This window comes from Osmerus eperlanus, chromosome 7, assembly GCF_963692335.1.
Source record: "Osmerus eperlanus chromosome 7, fOsmEpe2.1, whole genome shotgun sequence".
Lineage (NCBI taxonomy): Eukaryota > Metazoa > Chordata > Actinopteri > Osmeriformes > Osmeridae > Osmerus > Osmerus eperlanus.
Window position 1 is genome coordinate 17,907,173 of NC_085024.1, and position 21,832 is coordinate 17,929,004.

The 21,832-nt window shown below is 40.2% G+C and overlaps 2 protein-coding genes and 1 long non-coding RNA gene across 7 annotated transcripts in view; 1 reads left to right on the top strand and 2 right to left on the bottom strand.

Annotated features, from left to right (window-relative positions):
* The first annotated feature begins 6,670 nt into the window (after window positions 1-6,670).
* Window positions 6,671-15,013, top strand: LOC134023369 (protein rapunzel-like). Of its 3 annotated transcripts, none has more exons than XM_062465442.1 (3): window positions 6,671-6,857; window positions 12,497-12,568; window positions 12,724-15,013. In XM_062465442.1, exon 3 carries the CDS (start codon window positions 12,763-12,765, stop codon window positions 13,936-13,938), a length of 1,176 nt encoding a protein of 391 aa, XP_062321426.1. In that variant the 5' UTR covers window positions 6,671-6,857; window positions 12,497-12,568; window positions 12,724-12,762; the 3' UTR covers window positions 13,939-15,013. The 3 variants fall into 3 exon arrangements, with proteins under 3 accessions (XP_062321426.1, XP_062321425.1, XP_062321427.1); XM_062465443.1 differs by lacking the exon at window positions 6,671-6,857 and adding an exon at window positions 10,671-10,760 and having other exon boundaries at window positions 12,497-12,569; window positions 12,726-15,013; XM_062465441.1 differs by lacking the exons at window positions 12,497-12,568; window positions 12,724-15,013 and adding an exon at window positions 8,554-10,425 and having other exon boundaries at window positions 6,692-6,857.
* A 2,920-nt stretch (window positions 15,014-17,933) lies between these two features.
* On the bottom strand, window positions 17,934-19,543 carry LOC134023982 (uncharacterized). The gene is made up of 3 exons (XR_009930824.1): window positions 19,398-19,543; window positions 19,038-19,186; window positions 17,934-18,470 (listed from the first exon to the last, which is right to left on the bottom strand). It is a non-coding gene; the product is annotated as an uncharacterized LOC134023982 (long non-coding RNA).
* Window positions 19,544-20,021: 478 nt separating this feature from the next.
* Window positions 20,022-21,832, bottom strand: part of tmem176l.4 (transmembrane protein 176l.4) — a 53,782-nt gene continuing 51,971 nt past the window's right edge. For all 3 annotated transcript variants that reach the window (XM_062465452.1, XM_062465451.1, XM_062465453.1), the window contains 5 exons: window positions 21,510-21,620; window positions 21,291-21,347; window positions 21,002-21,205; window positions 20,444-20,566; window positions 20,022-20,359 (listed from right to left, as the gene is read on the bottom strand). In XM_062465452.1, the coding sequence (XP_062321436.1) occupies window positions 20,303-20,359; window positions 20,444-20,566; window positions 21,002-21,205; window positions 21,291-21,347; window positions 21,510-21,620 (552 nt within the window). In that variant the 3' untranslated portion in view covers window positions 20,022-20,302. The remainder of the gene's footprint in view (window positions 20,360-20,443; window positions 20,567-21,001; window positions 21,206-21,290; window positions 21,348-21,509; window positions 21,621-21,832) is intronic.

Consider the following 21,832-nt stretch of genomic DNA (forward strand, 5'->3'; position numbering starts at 1 on the left):
CAATCAATTAAAAGTAATTTAACTCTAACCTTTGTCGAACAGTAATTAGGAATAAATTAGTTTGTACTGTTATATGTTATATTGTATTATGTATAACACTCAATGTAAGAGTATATCATTTATAATTACCATAATATGCTATATTAAATTGTCACTAATTTGGCTTTACTTTGGGATGCTTAGCTCCTGTAACAATGGCCTGCCCTGTAGTAAACTGGGGGGAACTCTTGAATTCATTAGTGGTTCTGTGGGCTTTGCCTTGGTAACGTCTATTGATCCAGCAAGCTCTTCCCCTGTTTAAAAGGCTTTGCCTGTGGTAGCGCATCAATCAACAGTCTCTGTGGAAGTACTGAAGCATCTGGTTTCTAGCAGGTCAGGATCCACCTAGAGCATTGAAATCGCGGTTTAGGTGACCATTTTTGTGGTGAAAGATATTATGGGGGTTTCTTTTTCAGATGACACAGAGCTGAAGCTACTCAGCAGACAGGGGGCGCTAACAACAAACAGAAGAAGAGTCACGCACAGTTTTTCTTGGGACTCCCTCACAATGACGTATCTGACATGGCCATTTTCAAAAAAGTCATCTCCGGCTGTGTACAACATCACATTATAGAGCATTTGCCTAGCTATTTGACCATTTGTGATATTCGTGTATCTATGTTGCTTGTTATAAGACATTCATTAAGACTTTGCAAAAATTCCAACAAAAGCTTTTTATATTTCAGTGCTACATATCCTTTTTAACTTTATAATTCACTTTCTCATTGAGGACATTTTCAGAAAACAACTGCCACTTGCATTAAGTGCAAAAGCGGAGGCCCATCTTAACATCCTAATGTCCGAGTATTGATTGTCTCTATTCCTAGTCTACACCATCACACCTTTTGAAAAGGGGAGACAAAGCAGTATTTTGCCATAGATTGTAAACTGGGAATTATATAAAAACATGCATGAAAACCAGGGACCATTTGGGATTGTTTACCCTCCAAATGATTTAAAACTATTCCCATCCATCTTGAAGTTAAGACAAGGACATGTATTACTCCCCTCCAAGCCAATCTCCCTATCTCCAGGAAGAGATGCAGCAGCCAATATCAATATTTCATAAACAAATGAGAGATTTGATGGAGGGGAGCATCAGAGTGCCTCTGGAGAGCGTCGATCAATGGGAGCATCTCTCTGTCCGCCAGGCTTTGCCAATCCCAGCCCAGGATAATGCTATTACCCATCAGTCAGAGTGGACCATCGACCAGGCCTCTGCTCTTTAAGTGGGCTAATCCAATAAAAAGCATTAAAACATTTGTTCTGTGACACAGAGAGGTAGGTCTAGCCCTGAAGTCAGGATCCACACTTAAGAAAGATTCCCGACTGGTTGTAGGATTTGGCCGTTGTGTTTCCCAACACTGCTTGTCTCCTCTGTTGCTTCTGGTGCCCTCCCCCTCATGACCCCATGAAGTCATGGTTTGTGTCTTTTCCTCCCTTCAGATTCTCTCTCTCCCTCTCCCTCTCCCTCTCTGTCTTTCTCTATCTCTCTCTCTCTCTTTTTTCTCTCCCCATAACAGCAGGTCATACACAGATTACGTCAGCACCCAGGAATTTCAGTACATTTATCAGTGTCATTGCTTGCTGCACCATCTCTCTTTCTTTCGACCTCAATCTGTTTTGAGCCAGAACCCATATGTTCTCTGATCCCCTAAATTTACCTACTTCCCCTCTCCCATCAGGGGGGAGGGGGGAGGGGGTGAGAGCTGTAATTTGTATCAGGGTACTACAGGGGCCTCGTCTCATGGGATAGCACATTTAAGCGTGAGAACAGGATATCTCCAAGTAAACAGTCCATGTCATAACTAGCACTGTGGCTTTCTCATTTGGCAGAAAAATCAAATTTTATGCAGTAGCAGCCTTAAGCTTCATTTCTCAATGCAGTCTGAGGGTTCCTTTTGTAAGACTATAAATAGTCCCCCAGGGCTTGCTCTTATTTGTCTGTCCACAAAACCATTAGCGAATCAAAGTTGTAATCGGCATATTGATCTCAGCTCTGGCTCATCCTGTAAAACGTGCTGTGTCCTCTCCCTCCTTTCCCCATCCCCCTTACTGCCTTTTATTTCCTACAAATACACGAATACTAACCATTCCCACAGATGTACACAATGGCAAAATACAAAATCTGCGATTTATCTAACTGATTATTTGAATGACTTACCCATGTCTTTGGATTCTGAGCGTATAGTTTACAATAAGAGAAGTATTTCTTCTAAGATGACATACAGTGGGCATAGAAATTAAATAAGTTTCAACTAAAAAGTGAAGTTGTCAGTCCTGTATGCCATTGTTCCTTTTAGCACTGCGGAACTACACTCTTAGTGAAAGGCAGGGTTGTTGGGCCAGACTAGAGTGGGCCTCTACGTGGGAGACTGGGGTCCACAATAGGGGATCATGGTGAGAACAATAAAGACTGAAGTCACATGACACAGAGCAAGCCACACACACTTCCCTAAACCTGCAGCATCGACTTGGTTGTGCTGACCTCAGTGATCTCAGAACACTGTGATTTATAAGAAGAACAAGGGCTGTATGATGCTAACTCAAATATGTAATTTAAATATAAATGCAGATCTATAGCCTAACCGCAAACAAATCACAACGATTGAGGCACTTTGCTAAGAACCAACAGTAAAATCCTATTCTTGAAATTTGGAGTAAACCAATAAGCTTAAACAAGATACACGACAGTCAGAGTAATTTCATTTGCAATTTGCATGAAATCTGAAAGGTTGTTGGCTTGATTTCACAAGGGCAAAGTTGGAGTCTGACAGGAATGTTTCTGCAATCAATAAGTTGACCTATTCCAGCCTCTGAACCTTTATCTGTTTCCTCTGATCTAGCCAGAGTTTGTATTGATCTGTTGGAGTGACAGATGGGTCTGTATCTGGGCTTGTATCTGCAGCGTCTCTCATTACCAAAGAGATTGTTGTGCATACAGACCAGGGCCATGTGACTCAGACACGTCAACATGTACGTTTGGTTTCTCGAGATTAGCAGACAACTGAACAGTACATAGCAACATAATTCAAAGACAGGGGTAGATGGTACTGAAAGAGGAAGATACTAGGTAATCAAATATTTACTCTGATAAGCAAATGCATTGTGGACTTCCATGGAAACAATTCAAATGAACCGTCCTCCTTCCCTCCTGCTCATTGTGGTAAGGTAAACAGTAGAGATAAAAAAGACTGGAATTTTGTCACTCAACTTTATTTTCCTGTGGGACCTCCCTTCTTCACCATAGGAAGTCATTCGGTTTGTTAGTTGGTGGTCCTTATTTTGGTTTATCCGCCTCAAATGTCTTAAATCAACATAGTGGTGTTAAATCTCCAGAACTGTCGTCTGACCTATTTGTCACGTTGACTGTGGCCTGGAAACATCTGCAGAGGGAAAGGAAGTCGGTCCTATGTTACGAAAGTGCCATTTATTTTTACTTCCAGCGTAGACACTAACATGACCTGAACATTGAATCAATCAGCTTTCCAACTAGAACATGTATTTTGTACAGTCCTTTTTACAAGTAATGTCACAGAGGGCTTCACATAAACCTACCTAAACCCTCAACCCCCTTCTTTGTGACTTTGCAAAAATTCCCTCTACAAACATTTTCATGGCAAGAAACAGCTATCTCTGAGCATATTTTTACCATTACAGAAAATTATGCAAAGTTGTGACGGTTTCATGATAGTAGTGTGGCACTCCCTAATTGATAGTGGAGGGATACACCTGATCTGGCTCTGACTCAATTCTTTGCCTGCTGTTGAGAGCCTTAAGCGGTATCCCACGTCTCATAGCACCTATTATTTCTGACAATTTAATTTTTGCGGCTCAGCCCCCTTTACAAATAACTGTCGTTCCGATCCACATTTATTATCTCATGGGAGTTGGGAGTAAATCCAGGCCGAAGGGAGCTATGTCTTCCCTTTACCAGCAACTACTTTCTATTTGTGTAGCAATCCCTCACTCCAAATGACTCAATGTTCAACTGTAGTCATGCAAAGTAGAGGTTGTTTCTGTCAAAACTGTACATAGTTTGTATAGAGTGTACAGGCAGTTGTCATTCATGACTGTTTTAGGATTATCACATATTTGTTCAAGGAACGATTTCAGTTTTATGAGGCCTTTGAACCATCTGTTTACCGACTTAACTGTATCCTGCTTACCCACAGTGAAAGCCATAGATAGGTGGAAAATCATTCATCAACAATGTTACAAATGGGAAAATGGATTACTCACATAATTCTCCCACAGGTTCTAAAATCCCCATGTGTTCACTTCAAGACTTTCCCACAGTCAATATAGGGGGTTATGCTTCTCTCCATTTAGTATACCTCACCAAGTATAGGCCCAAATCAACTGAACACCCCCTTAGAAAGAGTGGTATGTTCTGCCTGGGATGAGACACTGGGGGCCTTTCTTGTGAACTTAAGTGACATCTTGTGGCAAAAAGGAAACACGATAACCTGAGGCCAAGGTCACAAACATCCAACATGGTCAATAGCTTGGCTGGACAGTGAAGGGATTTATCCTTTCAACAGTCCTAGGTGACACACAAAAACGAGACATGTCCTTTCTGATAACCTTTAATTTCATGATGTAACCAGTCATGAATTACAATGTCTCACATTGGCCCACTTGCTACACATGTAGAATACAAAGCATGTCTTTGTCTGTGCACCATTCAGGATCATCAATTAAATGGTCCAAGGAGGACAATGTCAAATGAATGTGTGACATTGTGTTCATGTCATATGAGTTAATGGCATATGATTTTAATGAATTAATCCCTCATAGGGATACAATGTGTACCACCTCGCAAACTAGACATCTTCCTGGATGTTAGTCAGGTCAAAATGTCTTTGCAAACATTATGCAGTTATATATAGAGAAATGTGTTTTTGTACTTACTTGCTGACACAAGGTGGAGTGGAAAATGTGTTGTGTTTATGGAACATACTGATGTGTAGGGCAGACGTTGCTCACCAGGAAATAATTAGCCAAATAACTTACCTTTTTGTTCCACTGAGTAAAACTGAAAGCACCACACAACAAAGACTCATTTTTACAATGGAGAATTCCTTTTCATGGATGCCATTATCTAAAATGTCTTTGAAGTCGATTGCATGGAACTGTCTGTGCTTTTACCTAACCCTTAACAAACAACAAAAGCAGGTCTTTGGATGGTGGCAATGAGAAGGCAAAACCGCTCAATGACATTGATAGAAAGGGAACTGAAATTCACATTCAAACAGTGCTCTCGCTGACAGGAAGCAGGGCTGCTGCAGCTCAGCTCCACCGCAATCTCGATCAGTGTGTTTACCAGCTGCTGCCAATCCCACCACCCCATCACGCCACATACCGTTGAGTCCCTGCGATACGTATTCGCCTCTTTCTGATGCTAATGAGTTAGCATAGTGCAAGATCTGACAGCAGGACGACACAGGACGACCTTGCACACGCGAGGGAGGGATGAGGCGTGCCCGCCAACTCCTCTCCTCAGACCAGCTGACCATCAGGAATTTCCTGCAAGCGTACCCCTCCTCTTCCTCTTTCTGTTTCTCCTCCTCTGTGTGGTCTCCATGATGCAGGGTTGATTCGTCATATCAGGCCGTGTGTGCCACAGTCACAGCTGAAACACTGGGGCAGGGAGGGAGTGCTGTCTGCCATGGTGTGGATGTAATCAGAGACACAGAGTCCCTTTCACTTCTCTCCTCAGCACTGTGAATGAGTGGCTCTGAAAGCACAGAAGCCCAAAGGGCTGATTTCATCCCTTGTTACTATGCTTGATGTCCAGTATCCATTGGATAGGGTCTAGGTTAAAGCAGTTTATAATGCTACATAGTAGCTCATGAGTCAATGTCTGTGAGTCAATGTCTATGTCCATGAGTCAAAGTACTCACGGCAGATTAAAAATGGCTTATGTTGGAAATATTAAGGAGGTGGTATCTGTTATAAATGATGCAAATTTTGGAGACTGGACTACGGAGGGCAAATTGAAAGATACATTATCTTTTCAAGCCCACACTGCTCCACGAATCAAGTCCCAGTGGCCATAGCAACGCTATTGGAGACACAACAAGCGGGGTTTTGTGCAGTGGTGAAGGACTGCTTGTCTTCCCCAACTGTGTCTGCCTTTGGTTTAACCTCCCTTCCTTTCACCCTGTCTGCATCTGTCTATCTCTCCCTCTCTCTGTTTCTTTCACTTTGTATCTATCTCTCTCTCCCTCTCCGTTTCTCTCACTGTGTATCTTTTTTCTCTCTTTTTTTCTGTCAGGGTGTCCTTGCATGGGGAGTGTTGACAGGATGTTATCTGTCCCAGCGCCTGCCCCTCATCCCTCCGAGTGGGTTCCCGTGGAATGCACAGAGGGGATGGAGGAGTTCCAAAGGGGGAGTGACAAGACAGACAAGGAGAGAGAGAGAGAGAGAGAGAGAGAGAGAGAGAGAGAGAGAGAGAGAGAGAGAGAGAGAGAGAGAGAGAGAGAGAGAGAGAGAGAGAGAGAGAGAGAGAGAGAGAGAGAGAGAGAGAGAGAGAGAGAGAGAGAGACAGACAGACAGACAGACAGACAGACAGACAGACAGACAGACAGAGAAAGAGAGAAACAGAGAGAGAGAGGCAGAGAGAGAGGCAGAGAGAGAGAGAGAGAGAGAGAGAGAGAGAGAGAGAGAGAGAGAGAGAGAGAGAGAGAGAGAGAGAGAGAGAGAGAGAGAGAGTCTATATACATCTAAACCCTGGGAGCCTGGTGCTCACAGACACAGCTGGACTAGTGGGTAACTGGACTACACCCTCCACTCTATACTTTTGTACATTAGAGGTAAGTTCATTCCTTTGGTTCCTTCCACTTGGTTTTGACTACTTATACTTAAATATAATAACTTTTGGCAGTTTCAAACGTGTCACATTTTCTTCTGATAATGGACCTTGAGATAAAAATAAGGGACTTCTTAGAAAAAAAAAATCTAAACATGGCTTTGGAAAACTGAGGAACGGGTTTTAAATTAGATCACTATCTGATCTTTCCATGTTGGAGCACTTGAGAGTAAATAACTGGTGAAAATCAAATGTTATTTGAAGTTTCAGGTGCTTTTCTGTTATTTTAACGGATGTGATCTTGTTGATGTCGTAAGAATCAAGGATGTGGTCTCTAAATTAGCTCTATGAGACTGTTTTTGTGGAATCTAAAACATGGGTGGCAATATGTTTTATCTTGTACAGTATGTTAAAAACATGACGTTGATGTACAGTAAAGAGACACATTTTTCCTCTTGATGGGATTTTCAGCATGTTTGATGCTCTGCTTAATACCCTCCCAAATGTAACTTTGGAGAGCAAATTTAAAAGACAACCTTTTTCAGTGAGGCAAGGGAAGATTTTACATATCCAAATATAAGCCAGGACATTAAATTTGATAGTATTGTTCCTTCACTCCTTTTGAAATGTCTTCTTTAATGAACTGCAAATTAAATCTACAGAAGAATGACCAATTCCAGTACATTTTACTTTAATCACAGTCAACAGCATCTCCTGACATACATTTTGCTGCAAAAATGTATGAAAACATTTCACTGGTTATGTTAACAGGATTTAACAGAGCTAACTAACCTAATTAGTAAAGTAGTCCTTCGGAAAACATGTAAATTGACACCACTGATCTTAACACTGCAGCAATTACTGGTAAGCACATGGTCTATGTGTGTGTATATAATATGCAATAATAATGTGTGATTCATAAACATACAAAAACAATATGGATGTATTGTAATGTGCAGGCCCAGCTGGCTTTCACTCAGGGCCATTTCAGTCAGAGGTGAAAAAAAACTGTTTTCCAGTGCAGAACAAGTGCAGTGGTGACGATTGCTTTTCTCAGATCTGGGTGTGCCTTTTTATGTAGTGGATATGGGGAGAAGGGAATGAGATATGTGTGTGAGCTCATCTCCCTTGTGTAGTTTTCATAGAAAACCATAATGTGTTAATGAAAAAAACAAAAAAGACTTTTCCCAGGTTGTTAACATCTGTGTTTGCTTTAGGTCTTGGCTAATGTTAGAGCAGTAAATTACATCCCTGAAGACCAACTCATAATGTTGCGCAAACGTCCACGTCACAATGCAAAAGCACACACTATGTTTGATGTTTACTTTTCTGTAATTGTTTAATATATTTATTTTCATCCATGGTTTGACGTGTGTCGATGCCAAAGAGTCCTGGATAGAGTCCTGTCACACAATCAAGATTCCCAGGGTGTGGTGTGAAACTAGACTCTTGCATGTTCAGACACGACCTGCAGTTTGTCTTATGGTGTTTCGGTTCCATTTTACAAGATCAGTCCTGTGTAATTCATGTTGAATACTGTTTGTTCATCTCTTTTGGGAATGTCCTATTGTAGTTACACAGCTTCAAACTCATCCAGCAAACACCTCATCAGAAAAATACAAAGAAAACAAAACAGACATTTGTACAAAAAATCTTTCAAAATAATTTACAAGGTTATTATGTTTCTTCCCCTGTTTCAGACATCAGCATAGTCTCTGGCACTGGTAAGACTCACTTTGGACCTGTTAGTCTGTGACATAACCTCCAACGATGACCAGTGTGGCAGAATGGCTCTTGCAGAACCGGGGCAAGATCGAAAAAGGTGTGGAGATCATGGGGCAAGCCTCTGAGGTTCTAGCAGCCACTGTGGGCCAGATCCACCCAATCCTGGAGGCCGTGTTTGTGGCCTCTGCTGAGATCCTCAGCAACCCAGATGGTAAAGAGGCACGTTACTTAACCGAGCAGTTTGACTTGGTCAACCAGAAATTGGAGGGCATTCAGGATGACATTGATAAAATCGCCCTGGAGCTCCAGAGAACCTCAATGAACAAGCAAAATTTTGATCGTGAGGCCCAGATGATCAGCCAGTACGAGAAGTTCCAAGACTTTGTCAATGCCAAGCCTAAGTTCAAGGAGAAAAAGATGGAGAAGTTCCTGATACAGTTTGAGAACACAGACGGGGACCTGAACCTGGACGCCCTCTACAACGCTGTCACTGGAGAGAACACCGCAGGTGATCCAATGCTGGAGACGGTGGTCGCAACAGACCAGAGAAGCAGGAGAGCTGTGGAGGATTTCTGTGCCAGGCTGAAAAAGCTCTTTGTCGTGGGCATTATTGCTGTCATGGGTTATGCTGCCCTCAAGGAAGGGGAAGTTGGAAATGACATGGTTAAGAAGTGGCAAGACCGAATGGAAGATGTGGAGAAACGCATGAAAGCTGCCGTGGACGACTGCACTGAAAACTTCGCAGACCAAGCCAAACTAGACATGGAGCACCAGGTTAAGGAGACACCTGCCAGTGTTGACTTTGACTTCACCAAATCTCTTTTAGAGTCCCTTGTCAAGAAATATGACTGGGTGCGATGGTCCATAAGAGTCTTCAATGACAAAGAGCGCATTTTCTTCTTCAATTGGCTGGCTGGAAAGAAGTACCATGGCAGTGGAGGCGGCGCCAACTACTTTGACATTCTGACCAATAACAAAATCAAAGTTATGGTTTCTTTTTGTGTTGATCCCAAGCCCATTAACAAGAGTCAGATTCAGGAGCTTATTGAGACCCAAAAGCTAAAGGGGAATATGATGAATGTGGCACAGTGCCTCAGCAAAAGCTTCCCCAACTGCCTGGTGCATGCTGTCAGCCACTACAAGGAAGTGGTGGAGACCAACAATTTCCATGAGGATTGTTATTACTATGGAAAACACAAAAGGGCCTACCTATGCATTCATTCTGAGTAGATTAATGTGACAAGGTATGATAGAGATAAGAGGGAAGTTAGTGGAGAAAATACATTTCAAATGCAATCATACATTGATCTACGAGTTTGAGACATGTCTAAATCTATATCTTATATAACTACTGAGCGAATGTCAGAAATGTGTGCTTTTATTGTGACTTGGCCTGCCAATCATTTCTTTACTGGCTATCTGTATCTTGTGACTTTTCATTGTTGATAATATACTGCACAACAGCACTCAACTATGAGACTTGTCTACTTCCTTTCAGCAGTGGTTGGTAAAATTACCTTTTTTCACCTTGATCCTGTATTCACAAATCTAGTCATAAATGTCAGACAGCAGTAAACTGTTTAGCACTAGGCAATATATTTGACACATTGCACTGATGTGTTCTCTTCAGTTTTGAGAAATTAACATGGGGTAATGACTAGGTGTAAGGCTACTCCAGAAATCCATTGCAGTTGTTTAGCTCACCAAAGTATCAAACATAATACAGACTTTTATAAAGGTGTATCTTATAATCAATATTCTTTTCATACTAAAGCTAGGCCATCAATATTTTATTTTATTTCTTGGATATGTTGTCTTTGTTCAAAATAAATCACAAAATAAAGGAATTTGTCTTTCTTGGTCATACTTAAACAGAAGAATCTAACTTTGTGTAGAAACTGTATTTTGTCCGCTGAAAAGTAACACTCAAGTTGAGAAAGCAGTAGGTATACCTTCTCCAAAGACTTATATTCTGATAAATAATAGCCTAGTTATCTATGTAAGGGGCGTTAGTTTTCATTTTGTTCAAGATAGGCCTATCATTTTCTCAAGTTGTCTAACTACCACCCTAGTTGAGCTGTCTGTAATGGGTGTGTCTTCTGTAATTTGAGAACCATATGACCAATAGGAAGGGAAAACAGACGACGGTACTTTTCTTCCGTCAATTTTTGCGTATTAAAAGGTGAGTTAACTGTTCTAAAAGTAATGTAGGCCCTATAATTTATAATGTACCAAAGTGTTACTTGAAAATTACGATTCGCATATTTGCCTCTTAGGCTAGGCTACTTCAGTCAACAGGTTGCGTTGCATTTATTGTTTGTGTTCTTTATGTAGTTCCCACAACTTACTGCTACATGTATGTACCTATATTGAACAATGATCTTTATTATGTTCAATAATGTGGTACATTTTATGGCGATCCGCTCACCTTGTGGGGACTTAGTTGAAACAGTGTTAGATGGGCGTTGGTTAACAACGCAGAAGACCCTTTACTTCAGGAAGTGCACGCAATTGTATTATTCGTACTCTGATGAGACGTGCCGAAGCTCTTTCGTAGGCCTACATTAGAACTTCTCAAAGTGTAACCAGATACGATCATGTTAACTCTCGACACGTTATTGTGGGGAATCAATGATATGCTGAAATGATGCAATTAGAGCCCTTGTTGAACTAACTAATCAATACATTTTCCATTTAGAGGCCACATTATCTGCACAGTGCTTTGACATGACGCAGTTACAAGAACGGGTTATTACGTAGTTGTCAGTCACAGGTCACCTTTTTCAGAGTAATACTGTATCCCCACAGTCTTATGAAGTTGTTGATACTATGACAGAACTCATACCAAAGTCCATGTTGTTTGTTTACATGTGAAATAATTCTGTGTTAGATGGTCTTTACTGTCTTCATCTAAATGTAGTCCTATTCTTGATATGCAATCATCTGCAAAGCCTAACTCGAGTCTGGATCCTTTGTGTCCTGAAATGAGAGATCAGTTTAAAGTGGATTTGTTGTAATAGTATCTTTGGGTTTTATTATAGTCAGCCTTATATGCCTGACTACACCAGGCCGCCCTGGAAGGATAGGAATACAGGAGAGAGCTGAAATCCTTCATTTTTAGCATTAGTAAATGAAATTAGATTTCAACAATAATGTGTGCCATTCCCTGTACCGGCTCCTGATGCATTTCAGACTTAGTGAGAGTGAATTTTCTGGTTTTATAAATCAATACTTTGGCCTCAATGTCTGGGCATGTTGCACATGAATATGTTGTTGTTGACAAATCAGATAAAATGCAGCACAGGTTTCTTCTGTGTTTGTAGTCTCTGGCGTCTGCCTTCTCTGACAGCTGTAGAAGTAAGTGATGTATCAAGTTGAGCAACGAAGGCTATCTTTCCGATCTTCAGCAGTTTGAATCCTCCTGGGAAAGAGCTGGGCAGTGAGAAGGAGCTGACAGAATAGTTTCCTTTTGTCTCGTTGCCTAGGTTACGTGCTGAGTTGCAATGGAAAATGCACCCTTGCCCAGCAAGTTTAACCTCCGACAGTTAATCACTCCCCACGCCTGCAGTGGCATTAACTGGTGCAGTTGTACAACTGAAGTAGTCTAGAATTGACTGGAAATCTATGAATATTGCAAGGTTATGAGATATGTATGCCCTTAACTCAAAGAAAAAAAGCCTAATGTATGCCTTGATCTCTTATGCTGATTTTGAAATAAATGTAGTAGCAAAAGTCTACTCATACTTCTCTGTGCAACATTTTTACTTGAGTACAGGTTTGAAATTCTGTGGAATTCTTGTCTTCCCTCACTGGTGAATTCCCTTTGCATTGTTGCCTCATTGCTCAATGGGTGTGTCCAGCTGTAGAGTGTGTAATGCTTGTAAGCTGAAACTCACCCAGTCTGTCTTTCTCTATCAGGTCACGGTGTAAACAGAGCAACCCTCACAATCCAACCAGCAGGCCGAAGTTCAACAGATCAGAAACAACACTAGTTAAGTTTAAAGCTCATACTGTATGACATGAAAAAAGCTAGTCAGCCATATGGGTCTAACTGTAATTCCGTTGTTTTTTCTGACCATTTGAATTTGAATATTTCTGTAATTTATCAGGATGCTCTAATACTCTCTTAATCATGTTCTCTTCTCAGATCTTTTACCTATATTTTGTGAGACACACCAGCAAAGATGGCTGAGCAGTTACAGAAGCTTGTAGCAGACAAGAAGAATGTGGTTGAGACGGTGATGGAGGTGTTTGAACACGGTGCTGAGGTCGTAGCCAGCATAGCAGGTGACCTCTTCCCTGTTTTTGCCATCGCAGCACCACTTGTGAAGTTGGCCCTGGACAATGTGGAGAGCAAAGAGGCTGAGTTCATGAAACAGCAATTCAAGAAAGTTCGTGAACGTCTGGAGGGGATGTCTGAGGAGATCCAGCGAATCAACGAGGAGATCAAGAAAAGTGGTGCAGATGCTGCCTACTTCTCAGTAGAGGAGAACATCTCCAACCAGTTCCGTAAGTACATGGACATCCTTAATGCCAAACCCAAGTTTCGCGAGGTCAAGAAGAAGACTTTCCTGGAGCATTTCGTCAAGACAGGAGGTGACAAAAACTTGCATACGCTGTACAGTGCTGTTACCGGTGACAACTTCTCTGGGGAGTCGGTGCTGGAAATCACTCTGAACTATGAGAACAAAAGTCGAAGAGCAATGGAAGACTTCTGTGCCCGGCTGAAAAAGCTCTTCTGTATTGGCCTTATTGCTCTAATGGGCTACACTGCTCTCAAGGGAGGCGATGATGAGCAGGAACTTCTTCTTGACTGGGGCGAGAGGATGAAGACAGTTCAGACGAAAATGAACTCTGTCATTGAGGATTGTATCGTCAGTTACCCGAAGCAGGCCGAAATTGATTCCCGCCGGCTGGTTAGGGACAAATCTGACCTCACCAACCAGCAACTGGCAGATGCCATTGTGGACATGCTAAAGACAAAGTATGACTGGGTGCGCTGGTCAGTTCGCATATTCAACACCCCCACAGGTCTGTTCGCAAACAAGAAGGATTTCCATTGCCCAACAGGGAAGAGCCGTTTTCAAGTGCCTACGTCGGACGAGAAGCTTATTGTCATGGTGTCCTACAGTGCTTCCCCAGAGCCTCTGGACAAAGCCTGCATTCAAAAGCTGATCGAGAGTCAGAAGAAACCCACTGTAGTGGGTATAGCAGAGCTCCTGTTTGAGCAGTTGCCAGGTCAGTGTGTCGTCCACACTGTAAAGACCTCGAAAGACTTGGCCTATGCTTGGAGCTTTGATGAGGAGCTGCACTACTGGGAGGAACTCAAAAACTTTTATGTTTGTGCTCACTCAGCTTGAGGTTCTCAAAACATAACCCATAGCCAAGGTTATTCTCAGTAGACATTCCAACAATTTCCTCTTTCTTTGAGTTCTATTCTTCAATATGTAACTTGATGGTTGGTAGTTTTAATGATTTATCAGATGTTATTGTGGATGCTTTGACAATTTATGTACAATGAAAACGTAAATGAATGAAAATGATTGTATTATCAGTTAAATCAAAAAGGTTTGTCAACACCAACTCACTACCCAAAATAATGTAACTGCTATTCCCATGACAGAAGAATAGTCTTTCATAAAACAGTAGCATAGGTAAGAAAACATCAGAATGAATATAATAAAAATATTTTAATCGTGGCCCAGGGACACAAAATCTACGATATAAATAAAATCAGGCAGTGCCTGGTTATTTCCATTTTCCATTTTATTCATTTAGGAGACACTTCTATTCAAAGTGACATGCAAATAGTTTTTTCCTTGTCGTTTTCTCAAATTCTTGCTCTGAACCTGCGCCTGTCCTACAACTTGTCATCTATCAACCACACAGGCAAGTTGAGACACATGCACAGTGTCAGGGTAGCAGAAGGGCTTGTTTACTTTTGAACTCCTTACATAGACACTACCCTGTCACATCTTGTCTTTAGAAATTGACGCATCCCAGAGGTGCCTAATACAAAATGTCGGATATATCACCACTTCTTTTTACAAAGAAGAATTTTAGAATGTCAATACTATTGTTATAAGGTGTCTTTTAACGGTGTCTTTAATAACAAACAATGGATATTATGTCTTTGCAATATTGCACAGCTCAAGGATACAAACCAAGGATAACGTTGGAAAAAAGTTAATACCAGCTCATGTTATACTAATATTGGTGTCAACTTTGCTCATCATCTTACTTTGATGTATTTGTTACTCAAGATCAACACTTTTATACACTATCTCTTTGGGGATTTCTTTCTAAAAATATTTAAGGTGTCTCATAGGTGCTGTAACCTGTGATTATTAGATTTTATAACAAAATATCTTGGTTGTTTGATTTCAAATTAATAAATTAATAAGCATTGTTTGAATAAAAGCATTTTGAAACTCAGTTGCACCACATTGGCTATCATTTTCTCTTTGTTTAGTAGTAAAGTAAAAAGTACATTTATAAAACATGTGGATGGGAATCTTTGTCACCAAAGGCTTTATCAGTTGATACATGATGTTTTCTTTTTTTGTGTATGTAACCAGGAGAATGACAATTTTTTTTTTTTTTTATGAATTTGAGTCCTGGCCAAGACAGGATTAGAAAAAAAAGAAGATTTCTTCCACCCAATTGCTAACATGTTAGCCATATAAAAGTTATAATAATAATATAATAATAATTTTGCTACCGGTATATAATCTAAACAAATGTAAAAAAAATGTACCTGTATATATAACCTGCTGATGTGTAGAGCACATCTCTCAACCCCATGGTCTTGCATAAATCTCACTTATGGTCCAAACATAGCTCAAAGCCATCCCCGGGAAACACCCACTGTGGTCTGTAATTTTGTGGCTGTAGATTTTCTATATTTGTCTTAAAAGTTCCACAGATTCTCTTTGGTAACAACAGAATCAAGAATCAACAAAGACTTAAATCTCAGATGACTTCAGACTTCACTTGGCCGACAATAATTTACTTTATTTACACACAGGGTGCGAATTACGGGGGGGCTTGGGGAGTTTGACCCCCCTAATTAAGACTTGGACCCCAGAGGTAAAAACAACCCCCCCCCCCCCCCCCCGATTGTCATTGTATAATTCGCACTCTGTTTACACGTACGTGTTTACACATTTGTATTCATTTAGCAGAAACGCTTATCCAAAACTATGTACAAAATGTGCATATAGAAAGTTCTTCAGAAGATCAAGGATCAGAAGGGTTCAGCATTTTGGTGGTTAGTATTTTGGTGAACATTATTTCACTCTTGATTTAGACATCAACACCTTTGACCCTAGGCTTAACATCACTTAAGCATAGTGACTCCATAGATATTTCTTCAGATTAGTGGTGTAATCTAGAATGATGTACATATAGTGCAAATACTGTCAATTGAATAAACTCCCCTCTACCTCCTCTTGTACTATAATATACTTGAATCCCATTAGCTAAAGTTCAATAATGACTCACAGTCTTCAGGTCTCTGTCAAGGGTAAATGTGGGCAGGATTATGTTTACTAAATTAACTGAAGCATTTCGTCCCCCTATTTTCTTGACAGATTTTGTATACAGTACACATGTAAAAATGTGTTGCCCAACACTAAAGTTAGCCCTTAAAATATTTGTTTTTCATCTCAATGACAAAAAAAAAGGTGGTAGTTAATGAAAGGGTAACATTTGTGATAAACATGTGTTTCCCAGAAGAGAAAGTAGATAACACGAGGGTCATTCAAGACATTCCAACCTTATGTTGTCTGGACTGAAAAGCATCACATTACTTGTGTCCCTTCTCCAATATATTTTACGCTCTAGCCAAGGTCAAAGCATGGTTCACAGCTTTCAGACATCCTTCAAAGTTAAATATTTACACAATCATTGTTATGGAATAATTTTAACTATAACTATTTCAAACCCCCTCTTACATTGTCCGCCTCCTAGAGGCCAATCAAGGTCATGACATTAACTGTGATTCCCTGCCAGATTATTATTGCTGTACTCTACTCCTGAGCTCTAGACCTGCCCTGTCATCAATGGGGAACTAGCACAACAGTCTCAAAGTACAATTACATTTTTAGTACAGAAGTGTGGTCACTATCATTTGAATATACTATACGTGAAAGTCATCCAATATGGATGTGACCAAGTAGATTTCACAGGAATGGACTGATGGGAATCATGAAAATATCAGTGATTTTGTCCTGATCCAGTTTTCCCATTTTATTTTCACAGATTTCACAACTCAGGGTTTTTCTCCCCAAAAAATCTCATTTCTGGATGAGAAATTAACTGACTTCATCTGGTCAATACAACATGTGGATTTACTTTCCTCAATTGACTAATAACGATGCATGCTACATACAATAGATAAATCACCTTACAAATAATCTTACTTTAAAGATGTTCAAATGAATTCCACATTATAGTGGCAAATTCTCTGACTCAACAAAGTGTCCTTCATTTGCTTGGCTTGGTTGCTCCAATGGAAGCCATATGGGGCTGACACTGTCTGAGGGAGCTGGCCATGCAGGACTAGTGAATAGGTGAAGAGATGCTTTTAATCAGACCAAACTTAGTCTTCCATAAATATGATTTGGCCACACAGTCCTGCATTGAGGCCGGCCCATCAGGTGACCTCAGGAACGCAGGAAAAACATCACGAGGCCACGAAAAGATGCATCCGACATGGAGGGTTACAATGTCTTACCAGTTATCGCCTCAACGTAACCCTGTCTCTTTCTTAATTCTATCTCAATGGAAATAAATTGTCCTTAAAAAAATTACCCATGAATGTTGATCAGATGGTGGACCCAGGCCATTCTCTGGCAGCATCACAAGACTATCACACAGAGTCAGTGCTAAAATGCAATGGGATTGTATGTTTTTTTGTTTGTTTTCATGTATCATGTACTGAAGACACAGAAAGTGGCAAGGGTTAAACTCTGCCAGAGAATATATTGAGTTTCCACTATGGGGAACATGACAGAATCCATTACTGTTAGGAGATCCTGATAACCCAATATTGGAGAAGCTTCAAAGAGCATTACAGCTAACAAGTGTGTACCACTACTCCCCCACTGTCCTTTGAACATAAAACGTTCATGAAAATGATCTTGTAGTCATTTTAATTAAAACCTTCTTCCCCGTATAGCTCTCTTGTTGGGTTAGGGTTAGGGTTAGAGAATTCCCCCATAGCCTACATGGCTCGTAGTCTGGCGGAATCTTACACAATTTCACTCCGTTACACAAGAAGGCAGAAAAATAAGTGGTTACAATCTTGGTCGACTTGTTTGACAGGTTTATTGTTGCAATCGAACGTTGTTTTCTCCCCGTCTTACATGGAAACCATTATTTACACCTTAGAAATGTGAAACACTAAAAGTAAAAGTGTAACACTAACAATGCCTAACCATTTGAATGTCAATTAAAATACAGACACAGGTATGTCTATGTTTCCATTAGATTTCCCAATGAATGGCTAGTCATCATCTGTCTTGAAACTATTAAGTGCAGGGATTACCTTCATCAGACATTGTAAAACAGTTGTCTCTATAACATTTCTGTTTATGTTACACGTGTTGTTCAAAGCAAGAGTATGGGAAAATAAATCGTTTTGAACACGTATGTTTACCTTGACAAAAACACTGTGTTGTTAGTAACTTTTATACATGCCATATTTCTTTAGTGGGGATTTCTTTGACGTGCAGTCAGATAGCATTTTGGGCAAATCAACATGTTGGGTCTTGTAGGCGGCTCTACTGTAGGCCTAGTTCTTTAAAAGTTGGTATGCAAGTAGGGTGCACATCTTGAGTTGTGTAAGTTCTAGGCAACTTCATCCGACAGACAAAGCAGCTGTCCTTTCCTTTCCAAAAAAAACAGAAAAAAACATTCATCAAGTGAAAAAATGTTTTAGAAATATTTGTTTTTAATATTTTGCTCCTGTTTCTGTAAAATTGCTAAACTACTGAACTGACTTCGGTATATACTGAAATCCCTACCGAATATACTGAACTGACTTCCGGATATACTGAAATTCCTTCCGAATATACTGAACTGACTTCCGGATATACTGAAAGGCCTTCCGGATATAGTGAAAATGTTCTCATACTCTTACATTCTCAAAGCTTCTTACTCATCCTTATAAGACTTAAGTGTTTCATACATGAGTCTGTGCGAGCATTTCACTTATGTGGATTAGATTTTTCAGTAGTATGAATGTGTGTGAACATTTCATATGTGAATATGTTTCATATGTGTTTGTGTAAGGACAGTCTGAATTATTTCCTAAACGGCCCCTCATAGATTTCTGTTCAACACCGGGTAAGGGTTAGAGTAAGGGTTAGGGCTCGAACATTTGCTGAACAGTATGGCAAGCCATTAGCACAGCGGCCTCTGGTCACAGTTTTCGATAGGTTACTGATTTCCTCACCTGTTCCTCACCTGTTGCACCGGTGCCGTGCGATGTGCAACAGATAACAGGTGATTTGGAGGTTTGTCAAATGATATCTAGAAGTCCCTGGTCTGAGTTCACGTGTGCTTGACTGCCACCTGATGGCAAGATTTTACAAAGATGGCGACCTAAATGAAACATAAAAAACTATAGGCAACTAAACCTCAGACGGCAGACGACAAGTTGATCCAAATTATTTTTGTATTTGCTTGAATTACGAACACAAATAGAACAGCATACAGGATTAAAAAAAAATTGTGTCAAATTTGTAATCCAAATGGTGGTAAGTGTTGTCTGGTTCTCATCCCCCTTGATTGTGTGTTAGTTTGTGTCACCAACATGTCTGAGGGTATGGACTCCATCAGCTGGGACTGCCTGGATCTACTGAAGGATCTGATGACTGCTTCCTATGGACACCACTATTGTGTGGGCTTTAGTAAAGATTACTGGGATCAGGATGATCAGAAGGGAATACACCCCTGCCTCATTTACATTTAGTCATTTAGCAGACGCTCTTATCCAGAGCGACTTACAGTAAGTACAGGGACATTCTCCCGAGGCAAGTAGGGTGAAGTGCCTTGCCCAAGGACACAACGTCATTGGCAGAGCCGGGGATCGAACCAGCAACCTTCTGATTACTAGCCTGATTCTTTAACCGCTCAGCCACCTGACTCCCCATTTAATCAAAGCTATATCCAAAAGCCAGATCTTAAGAAAGACACTTTTGGGGGGACAGAATTGGTCTGTCCCCCCAAAAGAACACTCTGATGCCTCTTGCCTTTTCATCCTTCCTTCGTGATTTATATGTAATTTATTACTAATTATAATATGGTTAGTGCACTATAGGTGTTGTGTAAAATAAAACAAATATTTAACTGTTCTGTCCTGTAGTCTAATTCTCATTCCACAACCTTTTATTTATTTATCATTAGTTAATGACAAAAGACAGATACATATACAATAGACGGATAAATGAAAGGTGTTTTCTTTAATCATGTAAACTGGAAATGTGAAGTAGAAAAGTAATTTTCAGTGTATTTAAGCAGCACATTCACAACCCGTTTTGCAGATACATACTTTTTAAATGGCCTCAAAAGTGTTGATTTGCAACCAACTCACATTCAACCATAAAGACCCCTGTGCTACACAAAAGGAAAAAAACAGTCATAGAAGTGTCTACAATAAGGTATTGCGTGAGATTTGGTTAGGATAAGCAATATATTGTGTCAAACTGAAGGCTTTGTTTAGGCAGTCACATCCTCCAGCAGTGGACTGTATTTCTCTGGGTCTTCGGTCTGGCTCTAGAAAAATGAAGTTTAAAAGTTAAAAATTACTGTAAAAATAGGGAATGTTGAGCAAAACCCTCGCAACCACTTTGACGTTACCTTGTGCTGCTCCTTTCTGTTTTTGTGCAAGGCCTTCATACCCAGCACTGCAGAGCTGATGGTGACACATAACTGAAGGACAGCAAGGACGATCATCACGATTTCCAAGGAATTCGTAAGCACCTAACGGCAGAAAGGAAAATCACATGGAGGATGTTAAAACATTGGTGATGTTAGGAAAAAAGACTTGTAGTCAATAACTCTTTCAACAGACAGTTTTTTTGGTGTTTCCCGCACTGTAACACTGTTATACAGTTCTAATCCTAGATCTCTTGCTGCACTTCTATGCACCTTTGTACGTCGCTTTGGATAATAGCATCTGCTATATCTTAAATATACAGTAAATGCAATGATATAAACATGAGATGATACGTAATCATATGCAGTATTACTGTTTTTAATATATTTGTTGATACATATATGTTTTTCTGATGGATATGGATATGTATCTACAAAATGACTGGTTCTGAAAGAAGTAGCAAACAGGTATATATGTTAAATGCAACTGCCTTCATTGACTTAAAATTCAAAGTAAATTGTACTTGAAAGTATTCTCACCACTGCAATATGTTTGGCATCCAAGCATCTCTCCAAGTATTGATCTTTTGTCTCAGTGGATGGACGCGCGGTGCTATACCAGTAGTCATTGCCAAAGTCGCACATCCAGTTCAGTTTACCAGATCCCAGGTCTATGGCGTACAACACAATGCCAGTAATAGCAAGTGCAGCACCACCCAGATTTATCATCACATTGATGCCCACCTATAAGACATGTGCAGTCAGATTACAGATTCAACAACTTTCATAAACATTTAATAATGTGTTTTATGTATAAGTAGTATCTCACCAAACATGGACTCGGAAACTTTTCAGCTAGAACACACATTAGGCCAACTGCAATGAACTGGAACAAGGAGAAATCATCATAAAACACAGGGCGTTAACATGATATTAGATTAAGATAGAGAAATTACACAGGCCTAATTGTGCTTTAGAATTATTATACAAGTGTGCCATGCAATAATTGTGCCATGCAAACATGATTTCAATAGAAGTTTAGACTTACCACACCGCCAAGCCAATAAGGAACTCTCTTATACAACAGTAGCCCCTCAGTTGAGTTTAAAAGGATTGGTCCAAGGCCTAGGTTGAGAATCCCTACCAGGATTTGTATAGCCTGTGAAATACAAATGTAAGGGAACATGACATCTTTTGTCATGTTCAAGTACCCAAATGTATTATGAAATATATGAAATAATATTTCAAAGAAATGTAAAAGCCACACACATTGTTATTCCAAAACTCTTAGATGTTAGCTGTCTTGGAAATAACAGAATGTATGCATCCATTAGGATTTGGCTTGACTTTTCTATCATCAGCTGTTCTGAA